General features: G+C 43.3%; 1 protein-coding gene across 13 annotated transcripts in view; it reads left to right on the top strand.

Annotated features, from left to right (window-relative positions):
- The window catches only part of SPATS2L (spermatogenesis associated serine rich 2 like), a 168404-nt gene extending 155910 nt beyond the window's left edge, over positions 1–12494 (top strand). For 11 of the 13 annotated variants that reach the window (XM_032278735.1, XM_032278741.1, XM_032278732.1 and 8 more), the window contains 3 exons: positions 1546–1648; positions 4545–4765; positions 11600–12494. In XM_032278735.1, coding sequence (XP_032134626.1) covers positions 1546–1648; positions 4545–4765; positions 11600–11995 — 720 coding nt within the window. In that variant the 3' untranslated portion in view covers positions 11996–12494. The remainder of the gene's footprint in view (positions 1–1545; positions 1649–4544; positions 4766–11599) is intronic. The other 2 variants (XM_032278737.1, XM_032278738.1) reach the window with 1 other exon arrangement.
- The last annotated feature ends 228 nt before the right edge of the window (positions 12495–12722 follow it).

The raw sequence follows: 12722 nt of genomic DNA, 5'->3' as shown, positions 1-12722 counted from the left end.
ACACACACACACACACACACACGTGCGCGCGCCCTTAAGCTTCTTACCCACTTCCAGGAAACTAGAGTGGTTGTAAGACACAGCTGCCACTAGCTTGAGGGGCAAGATTGCAAGTTGGGGCATAAAACTGGTTGGCAATGATAGACAGTGTCAAGTGACCCCCCTCCTGGCTGGGTCCGAAAGCAGGCCCTGTGGGGAAGAGGACCTCGCCCGAGGGTGCTGAGGGTGTCAGTGGCCTTTCTCTTCTTACATTCTGTGCTCTGGCCTCTGTGGCCTCCCACCCAGCCAATTTCAGTGGCCTCTTCACTAGTCTCTCTGCCTACACTGTCTCCCTCTAGCCTCATACTCCATGAAGATTTAATTTCCCAAAGCAGATCTGGTTTCCCCCATTATATCTCCTTCCCCTCAGAAAAAAATTCTCAACTGGACTCCAATATATATGCCAACTTCCATCTCCCCCTACAAAAATCCCAGCTTGCTAGAACATCAAGTAAGATATATAAAATTGCCAGCTTCCTGGTCTATTGAAATCAACTCATCTTCCAAGTTTCATTTCTGCCTGTCAAAATCCCACCCATCATAAAACGGTTAGTAGCACAGGCGTTGGAGTGAAACAGTCCAGCTGCAAAATTTTCTACTTCTGTGACCTTGGATAAATTACATGTTCTCTTAGATTCTTAGAACCCCAACTCCCCCATCTGTAAAATAGAGATAATAGTACTGACTTCATAATACTGTGATCAGATGAAATGAGATTATCTGTTAAGAATTTGGCCAGTGCCTGGTAAGTGTTCAATAATTTTTTTAATTTCTCTCTTACATAATCTTTCCCCATTGCCCTCAGTAGGAAATAATTTCTTCCTCTTTTATATTCCTGAAGCACCAATCACATTCCACCTTGTATTGTAGTTAGTGGTATCTGTTTTCCTTGCCATTGCTAAACTCCCTGGTAAACTCAAGAAAGAACTGAGTCACAGTTATTTCTGTATTTCTCACCCTGTCTTCTAGATGTAGATCTTAATTTTAAATGAATTGAAAAATAATCTCTTTCTCACTTCTTTTCACAGCACTTGAAATTCTGCCATTTAAGATTGTATTTTCCAGACACTAAAGGCTTTGTGGACTTCCCGGTTCCCTATTAAAATAGGGATGGGGGTCTAGGAAGGACGACATGTTTTCTCTTGATGGTCAATACCTTAGCAGGCACTCGGCCAAACTCGGAAGACCCTACCAGAATGCAATTCAGAAAATTACTAGGAGGGCGAGGGGTGCTAAAAGGTTAAATAGATGAGTCAGACACGCATTCCATGTAGGCCCAGACAAGAGAAACACAGGACGCCACATATTCCCCAGGCAGGAAGATGGTCATGCCCCAGCCAGGTCAGGACCAAGACTGAGCACAAAGCCTTCCAGCAACAGGGCTGGAAAGATTCCCACCAGGTCAGCACCGCAGTGCGCGCTGGAAGAGCAGAGTGAACGCATCCACAGGGTGCCTCGGTCATTTCTGTAATCGTGGGGCTCCTGCTTTCCATCTCTTTCCTCCAGCACTTTGTCAGTGAGCGTAAATATGATGAAGAGCTCGGGAAAGCTGCCCGGTTCTCCTGTGACATCGAACAGCTGAAGGCCCAAATCATGCTCTGTGGAGAAAGTAAGTTTTGCATACTTGCTAAATAATTCTGTGTGAGTAAGCTTGGTGCTATTTGGAGTTGCTATAGGAAATGTCAGGTGTGCAGTCCCTCCAGGGGGCTAAAATGAGGTCTAAAAAGATTTAATGATCTAAGCTCATGACACAAGTCACCAGAAATGTCAAGATTTGAACTTAGAGTCTTCAAATGCCACTGCCCATCGGTAAATCCCCAGGATTTATTAAGTGGAACAGAACAGGTCAACTAGTTTATACCTTTCGCAAACTTTTCTTAAACACTGTCAGTTAAACTGCCTCTCTGATTTCAAATAGCCCTGGTTCTACAGAAACTTGTCAGGCAGAGAGTGAGTCTTCCTAACGTGTCCTAACATGTCTGGAAACAATCAGTTATTGTTGTGCAGGGTCCAGCTGTTGTGTGAGCCCCTCAGCAATGCCCTGAGCCTCTGCCCTTGGTTCTCTGTGCTGAGTGAGGTCTGCAGATAATGAAAGACTCCACTCAGCCATTAGGTTTAGGCTTGTTCCCTATTAAGCCTTAATTAGAGCAGCTAATGTGCAACAAAATTGGCTGCTATATTTTCCCCTACACCACAAGGGGAGGTGGGAACGAGCACTGAAGTGGCTTTAAGGACAGCCGCAAGGAGGAAAGAAGGACTAGTGAGTGATGCAGAAACCCACAGCCTTGCAGTCAGCTGAAAAATCAAGATTTGGCTGCACTTCCTATTACGGTATAATTAACTATACTGTGCTACACTGTATGCTTGTATAGTAATACAATTTGCTTTTATCACTTCACAATCTATGGTAGATATTTTTTCATATCAACATATTTAACCAGTCATTTCTGTAAATATAATTGATGTCAGCAGTCTTCAGGTTGCTGCATTTAGACTGCTTCTAGTTTTTCACCATTAAAATAACACAGCTGATCACCTGAGGTCAGAAGTTCAAGGTTAGCCTGGCCAACATGGTGAAACCCTGTCTCTACTAAAACTACAAAAATTAGCCTGGCCAACATGGTGAAACCCTGTCTCTACTAAAACTACAAAAATTAGCCAGCCATGGTGGTGTGTGCCTGTAATCCCAGCTACTTGGGAGACTGAGGCACAAGAATTGCTTGAACCCAGGAGGCAGAGTTGCAGTAAGCCAAGATCACACCACTGCACACCAGCCTGGGCGACAGAGTGCGACTCTGTCTCAAAAAACAAATAAATAAATAAAATAAATAACACTGCTGTGAGCATCCTTGTCCACACATCTTTGGCAATTATTTGATTTTTCTGACTGAATTTTTAAAAATTATTTTCGTTTTTTTCCCCCATACTCTTTCTTATGAAAGAATTTACCTATTTGCCATTCTCTATCCAGAGCTTTTGCCCCATCTCTAAAAAAAAGGGAACAGTCCGGTTCACAGTTGTAAAGGGAACTGCCCACCCTTCTTTCCACGTCAGCCCTCAATGAGCAAGACAGTGATGCTGAGTGATGCCCTGTCACCCATCTCAGGTGCAGTGGGGAGGCACCGCTTCACCTCCTTTCCTCCTGAGCATTTCAGGTGCCATCTAGTGGGAGAAATGGTCCCTTACTAAATTCTAGCTGTCCATTCTGAAAGACAGAGACCATAATTGTCCGAAGGCTTTTCCTTCTCAGCTTTGTTGAGAGCACGTTGAGAACCCACAGGTACCGGTAGTGAACCGGAAATAGTGGTCCCTGATCTGCAGACAATAATGACCTTCTAAAACTGAATCTGGTGAGCACAGGAGCCACAGAAATCCTCTGGTCACATTTGGACAGGCCCAGCTTGCTGTCACACCTTCCCAATACAATGAAGACACCAGGAATGCATCCCTGGCCTTTCCATTTCTCCTGTATTGTGATCTTTACTGGTCCCGCCTAATCCTCTAGCAGAACCCTGGGATTAAACCTGATCCATCAAAGGGAACAGACAAAATAGCTTTCAAAAATTGGTGACAGTTTTAAGAATCAAAGAAAGCTCTAGCTGGCAGTCAGATTCTGGTGAACTGTGAGAGGGAAGTCATGGTTTTATCCTTGAATTGATTCCCTCCAGTTCCAATTCAGTGTAATCACATGGAAATCATCCCAGCAGAAACCATCACTTTCCAAAGCAGCAGGAATGGTCATAATAAATGCTGAGCAGACCTGCCTGAGCCTTGAGCCCTGAGCCCTGATGGGGGTCTGCCTGATCAGCTTGCCTTGCCTGTGACCTTGGAATTGGTGCACATCTGCAGTGAGGCTGCAGAAAACGGGGCTGATTAAAGGTGGGATAATGGAGCAATAATGAAATATACAAGATGCTTTAGGGGCTGGCAGGCCTGGCCCTGTGTTTGGGGGATATGCCTGACCCAGAGTAGCAGAATTCCTAACATCCAGTATCACCCCATTCCCAAACTCTAAGAACATCGTGCCTCTGACAGGCCAGAGTGCCCACATAGCTCCCAATCTTTCTGTGTCTGCAGTACCCATTGGTCCAGGGAACTGATCAGGGAGGTGAGAATGGGTTTGGTAATGGGGAATCTCGAGGCAGAGTGCATTTACAGACAGGGTCAGAGAGGGAATCTTGAGGTTTCATTATCTCTTTTCCCTTGGTGATTCTTGACCTAAAGAATAATATTTAAGTTGCTCAGATATGTCTTATTTCTTACAAATGTCTCACAACTTGGATGATTATGCTGTAATCACAGTTCAGTGATTCCCACAGGAGAAATTTGGTTGTTCTCTTAAGCACCAAGGTGCCCTTTCAAATAACATCTTTCAAAAGAAAACTTTCTGAAAGTTTTTGTAGAGCTCCTGGCCAGTTTCTTCATCTCCTAGCACTTCCTAATGGGTTACTGAGGCAGCAGTGTTGAAGGTGCAGCTCGTAACACTGAGCACTTTCTTGTTGCAGTTACACATCCAAAGAACAACTATTCCTCAAGAACTCCCTGCAGCTCCCTGCTGCCTCTGCTGAATGTGCATGCAGCTACCTCTGGGAAACAGAGTAATTTTTCCCGAAAATCATCCACTCACAATAAGCTCTCCGAAGGCAAAGCAGCAAACCCCAAAATGGTGAGCAGTCTCCCCAGCACCGTCGACCCCTCTCACCAGGCCATGCCAGCCAACAAGCAGGTAAGCAGACACCGGTGCAGGGTACCAGGGGGTGGGGGAAACCCTGTTTCCAGAGGAAGAAAACAGCAACTACTAGATGCTGGGCTTCCTGGGGTCACACTCAGGCTCCTTCCATCTGCCCTTACCCACTCCCCACCCAGCAGCACTGCCTAACTGGCCTCCAGGGAACTCCCCTGGTCTCTCTCGTCTTTGCCTCCCAGGTGCTTTCCCATGTGGAGGAAGTGGCCTGAATACACTCTTGACCCCATGAGCAGACAGTCCACCCGAGTGAGGCTCATGGCTAGGATTACTACCATCCCTGGGGCCCCAAAACCAGCCTACATGTGGAAGGGACCCACAGAGACTCAGGAACAAGATTCAGAACCTGGCCACTGAAACTACTAATGACAGGAAACCTGGCATTTGTTTTTTAAGATATTTTAATCTCCACTTATGTTGAGTTGATCAATAAGAGGCTAAAGTTAGTGCAGTCTTCTCTTGGGATTTCAGCAAAGAGAATACATTTCAAAATGACATTCTTTATTCTTATCTACTATGACGTCTAAAAACACAAGTGCCCAAAGAACAATCTTTCTTCTCCTTCTGCTTCTCCAGTATGTCTTTGGGAGGTGATTTCCCCCTTATCCTTAGAGCATTAACAAAAAATTGGGATCTACCAGGTGCAGTGCTCAGACCTGTAATCCCAGCACTTTGGAAGGTTGAGGTGGGCAGATCACTTGAGGTCAGGAGTTTGAGACCAGCCTGGGCAACACGATGAAACCCTGTCTCTACTAAAAACACAAAAATTACCCAGGCATGGTGGCACATACCTGTAACCCCAGCTGTTGGGGAAGCTGAAGCAGGAGAGTCGCTTGAACCCAGGAGGCAGAGGTTGCAGTGAGCCGAGATCACACCACTGCACTCCAGCCTGTGCACCAGAATTAGACTCCATCCAAAAAAAAAAGATCTGATGGTATAGACGTTGGGCATGCTATAAAGATACCTTTTATTATCTCCAAGAGAAAGTCTTTCTTTTTTCTTCTTATTTTTGGTAAGTCATTTAAAATGCTGCTTTTCTAACAGGTGTCTTGTTGGGTTTTGTTGTCTTGGCCTTTGAGAATTCTTGTTAATGACATTGACAGGTGTTTCTCAGGCCCTGAAATCTTCATGAGCTTTAAGATAGCACCTCGATAAGGAGCATGTTATAACTTCATTAAAGATCATAATCCATCTGTTTTTACTTGTAGTCTAAATATATCTTCACAACTTTTGTTCTTTTTTTTTTTTTTTTTTGGCACAATCTTGGCCCACTGCAGCCTCAACCTCCTGGGCTCAAGCAATTTGCCAGCCTCAGACTGCAGAGTAGCTGGGACTACAAGTGTGTGCCACCATGCCTGACTAATTTTTTTTGTACAATTTTTGTAGAGACAGGGTTTTGCCATGTTACTCTCAAACTCTTGGGCTCAAGCGATCTGCCTGCCTCAGCCTCCCAAAGTGCTAACATTACAGGTGCAAGCCACTGTGCCTGGCCTCTCTGTTCATTATTAAATATCACGCTATAATTAGGTCTAAAATTTAGCCTATGAGTTTTCATTTTTCATAGTTTCTTTAAAAACAAAGGAGGCCAGATTAAGTACTATCTGTATAGATACTTTTTCAATTCTCTGTTTTAGCATTTTAGGTAATGGCTCATTTAAGTTGAAATAGACTCAAATATCTAAGAACACTGTAAACCCAGGTAAGAAGGGCCCTTGGACTGGGCCTTGTGTTTTCAAGTAAGCTTTCTTGACCTTGACCCTTGCATAGCCATGGCTCTCTCTACAGAGTAAGGAGTCAGAGAGACCAGGGAGACAGGGCCACTGAAATCTACACTCTGTATTCTGAAGCATGCTGCTAGTCAGCACTCAAGATCCTGGAATTCTATTCCCAGTTGGGCCCACGCCTGCTCACAGGGTCTGTTTGGACCACTTTCCTGTATACATCATCTTGAAGACAAACCACACCTGTTGGTCTGAAGGGTGGGAGTGGAGGCGAAGCTTAGGTGTGCAGGCTGCAATGTCCACATTCATGTGTGCAAGGCCCCCTTACAATGTGGGATGGAGCCAGAGTTAGGAAGAGACAGCATTCAGACGTATAGTGTATGAACCCCGAAAATCTGAGACAAGTCCCAGGTAACTTAGAAAATAGGAGAGAGGTCCAAGATGGCTGATCACTAGCAGCTCGGGATTGTAGCTCCCACTGAAAGTGCAGAGAACGAGAGGACGCCACACTTTCAGATCAATTTTTGTTGCTCACGCACCAGGAGATTCCCAGCGGAGGAGCCCCATGTGTCGCCAGCGCGACTCTTGAGGCCAGCGAGGCGGTTTTGCCGCTGCCTTGGTGCGGCAGTTCTCGGTGCAGAGTCAGAAAAGCACCATCAACCTTAACGCCGCTGTTTTGGCCGGCACAGTGGGTTGCTCAGATTTTAGTGCCAGGAATCAACAAGTTGGACGTCTATTCAGAAACCCAACTATAAAGACGGTAATTATAAAGACCACAGATGGATAAATTTATAACGAAGGGAAGAAACCAGCCTAAAAAGGCTGAGAATACCCAAAATCAGAACGCCTCTCCCTCTACGGGGGATCACAGTTCCTCATCAGCAACGGAGCAAGGCCTGATGGAGAAAGGCTGTGTTCCATTAGCAGAAGCAGACTTTAAAAAGTGGATGATAAGAAACTCCTGGGAATTAAAAGAACTTGTTCTAACCCAATGCAAAGAAACCAAGAACTTTGAAAAAAGGTTTGACGAAATGTTAACAAGAATACACAATTTAGAGGGGAATATAAGTGAATTAATGGAGCTGAAAAACACAACACGAGAACTTCGCGAACTATGCACAAGTTTTAATAGCCGAACTGATCAAGCAGAAGAAAAGATATCAGAGGTCGAAGACCAACTTCATGAAATGAAACAAAAAGACAAGATTAGAGAAAAAAGGATAAAAAAGAACGAGCAAAGTCTCCAAGAAATATGGGACTATGTGAAAAGACCTAGTCTACGTTTGATAGGTGTACCTGAATGTGACGAAGAGAATCAATCCAAGCTGGAAAATACGCTTCAGGATATTATTCAGGAAAACTTTCCCAACCTAGCAAGGCAGGACAATATTCAACTCCAGGTAATACAGAGAACATCACAAAGATATTCCTCAAGAAGACCAACCTCAAGGCACATAATCGCCAGATTACCAGGGTTGAAATGAAAGAGAAAATACTGAGGGCAGCCAGAGAGAAAGGTCAGGTTACCCATAAAGGGATGCCTGTCAGACTCACAGCAGATCTCTCAGCAGAAACCCTACAAGCCAGAAGAGAGAGGGGGCCAATATTCAACATCCTTAAAGAAAAGAACTTTCAACCCAGAATTTTACATCCAGCCAAACTAAGCTTCATAAGCGAAGGAAAAATAAAATCTTTTGTGAACAAGCAAGCACTCAGAGATTTCATCACCACCAGGCCTGTTTTACAAGAGCTTCTGAAAGAACCACTACAAATAGAAAGGAACAACCAGTATCAGCCTTTCTAAAAAATACCAAAAAATAAAGAACATCAACATAATTAAGAAATTGCATCAACTAATGGGCAAAACAGCCAGCTAACATTAAATGACAGTATCAAACTCACATATATTGTTATTAATTCTAAATTTAAATCGACTAAGTCCCCCAATCCAAAGACACAGACAGGCAAAAAAGCCAAGACCCATTGGTATGCTACATCCAGATCCATCTCACATGCAAGGATACACAAAGACTCAAAACAAAGGGATGGAGAAAAATTTACCAACCAAATGGAGAGCAAAAATAAATAAACAGAAAGTAGGAGTTGCAATTTTTGCTGATAAAATAGACTTCAAAGCAACAAAGATCAAAAGAAGCAAAGAAGGATATTACATAATGATAAAAGGATCAATATAACAAGAAGAGCTAAAGATCCTAAATATATACGCACCCAATACAGGAATACCCAGATATATAAGACTTATAAAGAGACTTGGACTCCCACACAATAATAGTGGGAGACTTCAACATTAATATTTGACAGATCAATGAGACAGAAAGTTAACATCAATATTCAGGACTTGAACTCAGATCCGGAACAAGTAGACTTAATTAATATTCATAGAACTCTCCACTTTAAATACACAAAATATACACTCTTATCAGTACTACATCACACGTATTTACAGGTTTAAATGAAATATTGGTTGGCTGCTTGTTAATTATTTTCTTCCCTCATTTTTTTTATGTCTCTATTATTAAACACAATTACAGGCATACCCATTTTTAGACTGCATTCTAGTCCGGGCAATAAAGCAACACCCCTGTTCTCTCTCCCTCTTCCTCTTTCTTCTTTCCTTCATTCTTTTTTTTCTTTTTCTTTTTTTAATTCTTTTTCTTTCTTTCTCTCTTTCTTCCTAAAAAAAAAAAAAGAAAAAGAAAGTTTATTTTGCCAGCGTTGAGGACATGCACCCATGACACAGCCTCAGAAGGTCCTGATGACATGTGCCCAAGGTGGTGGGGCACAGCTTGGCTTTGTACATTTTAGGGAGACATGACACATCAGTCCATTTGTATAAGATGCACATCAGTTCAGTCCGGAAAGGTGGGACTACTGGAGGCAAAGGCGGACAACTGGAAGTGAGGAGGGAGCTTCCAGGTCTTAGGTAGATAAAAGACAGATGGTTGTATTCTTCTGAGTTTCTGATTAGCCTCTTCAAAGGAGACAATTAGATATGCATTTATCTCAGTGAGCACAGGGGTGACTTTGAATAAATGGGAGACAGGTTTGCCCTAAGCAGTTCCCAGCTTAACTTTTCCCTTTGGCTTAGTAATTTGGGGTTGCCAAGATTTATTTTCCTTTCCCAGGAGTATGGGCCTACATTTGTACCCTTGCTCTGGGCTCTGAATTATTGGGGGTTGGTCTGCCCTAAACCTATACCATCCAGTCACAGTGCACAAATTAAGAACCTTATATATTTGTAACTCATAAAATTACATGTTTTCATAAGAGGTTTGATTTTCAAAACAGGTTTGTGTTTATGTTACAACTTAAGAACATTGTCAGGAGACAGTATATAAAGCGGGAATAATGCCACCATTTCCCTGCCATAGATAGACCTTGGGCAAGTCCCTGAAACTCCTTATCCTCATCTATAAAATGAAGCACATAATAGCAACTATCTTAAAGGGTGATTCTGTTGTTAAATGAGGTAGTACATGGTGAAGAACCTCACTCAGTGCCTGGCATATGGTAAGTACGCAGTGAGTGTTGGCCATTATTGACCTTGAGGAGTTCAGAAATCTTTTCCTCATACAGGAGCTTAATCCATTGCGTCCCTACACTCATCCATTTATGTTCTTGGCCACTGATTTGCTGAAGGAATGATTTTTCAGTAGAGGCGTCAACATTTCTTTGCTTATAACTGCAGAAAGTTTAGAAAAACAATGAACTACCTCTGTGAAAATACACCTTATTTGTGCATGCCACCAAAACCTGCCAGATACGCTTCACCCCTATATTTGCCCAAGATAATATTTCTGAACTATGAAGATATTTGTTTCAAAAAACATTAGAAAAGCTACTTTAGAGAAGAAAAGTTACAGACAGAATTTTACTTTTTCTTCACCTGTGTAATTAGAATTCCTATGCATAGTCTTGAAACAGGAACATTTCCTTGCCCTCTTTGCAGGCCTTGCAACAGGGGTGCCTCACTTACTCAGCATGAAGCTCTCAACCCCTTGGGGGATGGGGAGCATGCAGGTGGACAGGTACAGGAGCTAGAGCAAGCACTTTTGGGTGACGGCAGGATCAAAACTCCATGCAGCCCCATAGCAGCATCTAGGGTGGTACCTGTGACCCCTGGAGCCCCAGAGGACATGTGTTACAGTACTCTTTTAGCCTTGCAGTCCAAGGATGGCTTGAGTGTTTAATAGCTCAATAGAACTTCAGCTTTTTCATGAAGGCAGAGGGTCAGTGTGACACTTTTCTGTATCCTGAGCTCTTGTCCAGCATCCATGAAAAATCAGGTTGTATGAACCAAGTGAGGGATAGTAAATGCGGCGGATTTTATTGCTAATGGAAGTGGCTCTCAGCAGGAGGGAGAGCTGGAAAGGGGACAGAGTGGGAAAGTATTCTTCTGCTGAAGTCCGGCTATCTCTGGCTGGACTCTTCTCCAAAGTCCTGCCGTCAAGCCGTCCCTCTGAAGTCAAACTGCTTCTCTCCGATGTCAGACTGCAGTCTCTGACATGCAGCTGCTTCTCCTCTTCTCTTCTCTGCTGTCTGCCAGTGGAACCTGGGGTTTTTATGGAAACAGAATGGAGGGTGGGGTGGGCCAGTGTGGTTTTGGAAAAGGCAACATTTGAGCAGGAAAATAGGGCTTGAGTGTGGGGCTTAGCCAGGGACCCCACCCTTTTTCTTTATAGAATTTCTGTGCTTCCCATCCCTATCAGTCTCTACAGAATGTCCCAGAAATCTCCATAGTAGAGGATCATCTTTACTCTGCTCCTGGCTTATATTTTATTCTGCTATAGTTTAAGCATCTTTATGGATTTTATTTGACCCAGTTTTTGAATTGTCTGTCTTATGCTTCTGTAACCTCTTTCAACATCATTTTCTTGCAGTTCCATTTACAAAACAGTCCACTATTCTTTTAAGATTAAGAATTTTATCTGCTTGACCTCATCTTCATGTTTCTGATTCTTCTGGTGCATCAAAAAAGCTTACCTGTGGCTTAGAGATTTGGTTTCCCTGATGTCTACTGGTGTCATCTGTGACTTACCGACATCTGATACTTACCTCTTTTCTTTTTTGGTAGAATGGATCTTCTAACCAAAGACGGAGATTTAATCCACAGTATCATAACAACAGGCTAAATGGGCCTGCCAAGTCACAGGGCAGTGGGAATGAAGCCGATCCACTGGGGAAGGGCAACAACCGCCACGAACACAGAAGACAGCCACACAACGGCTTCCGGCCCAAAAACAAAGGTGGTGCCAAAAATCAAGAGGCCCCGTTGGGGATGAAGACCCCTGAGGCCCCGGCCCATTCTGAAAAGCCCCGACGAAGGCAGCACGCTGCAGACACCTCGGAGGCCAGGCCCTTCCGGGGTAGTGTTGGTAGGGTTTCACAGTGCAATCTCTGCCCCACGAGAATAGAAGTTTCCACAGATGCAGCAGTTCTCTCAGTCCCGGCTGTGACATTGGTGGCCTGAGCTAGGATGAAGAAAGAGCAGTTTTCACTCAGTTTTGGTTCCCTGCCCGAGGTGCTGACCCAATTCGCTGCCAAAAGAGAGTCAATCAGAATATACAAATCCTGTATGGTTGTGTCTCCTCTCTTAATCATTTTTACTAATTCTAATAATCAGCTCTAGCTTGCTTCATAACTTTCATGGCTTTGCTTGATCTGTTGATGCTTTCTCTCATCAAGACTTTGCAGCATTTTAGCCAGGCAGTATTTACTCATTGTTAGGAATATCAAGATGTGGCTGAAGATCAGAGGCTCAGTTAGCAACCTATGTTGTAGCAGTGATGTCAGTCCATTGATTGTCTTTAGAGAGTTAATGTTACAAAAAAGATTTCTTAATAATCAGACAAACATGATCTGCTGAGGACACATGCGCTTTTGTAGAATTTAACATCTGGTGTTTTTCTGAAAATATATATATACATATATTGCTTTATTTGAAACAAATTAAAATATGCTGCATTTGACACCTGGCTAGTTTCTTTTATTGATTGATACCCACCTACTTGTTGAATGTACTTTTCAGTGCTTTCAAAAAAATTTTAGAGACTGGAGGTTGCAGTGCAAAGCTCTGAACAATAAATAGTTTCTCTTGGGACATACTCTTTCAGAGAAAAAAAAAATGCCTTTTCAATTAGGTTACACACAAATAGATGGATATGCACCCTGATCATCTTAGACACACTACGTGTCAG

This window comes from Sapajus apella, unplaced genomic scaffold (genome assembly GCF_009761245.1).
Source record: "Sapajus apella isolate SASKATOON/1434 unplaced genomic scaffold, GSC_monkey_1.0 scaffold10, whole genome shotgun sequence".
NCBI classification, from domain to species: Eukaryota; Metazoa; Chordata; class Mammalia; order Primates; family Cebidae; genus Sapajus; species Sapajus apella.
Note: the sequence above shows the minus strand (reverse complement) of the source record. Positions and strands in the feature narration are given on the sequence as shown.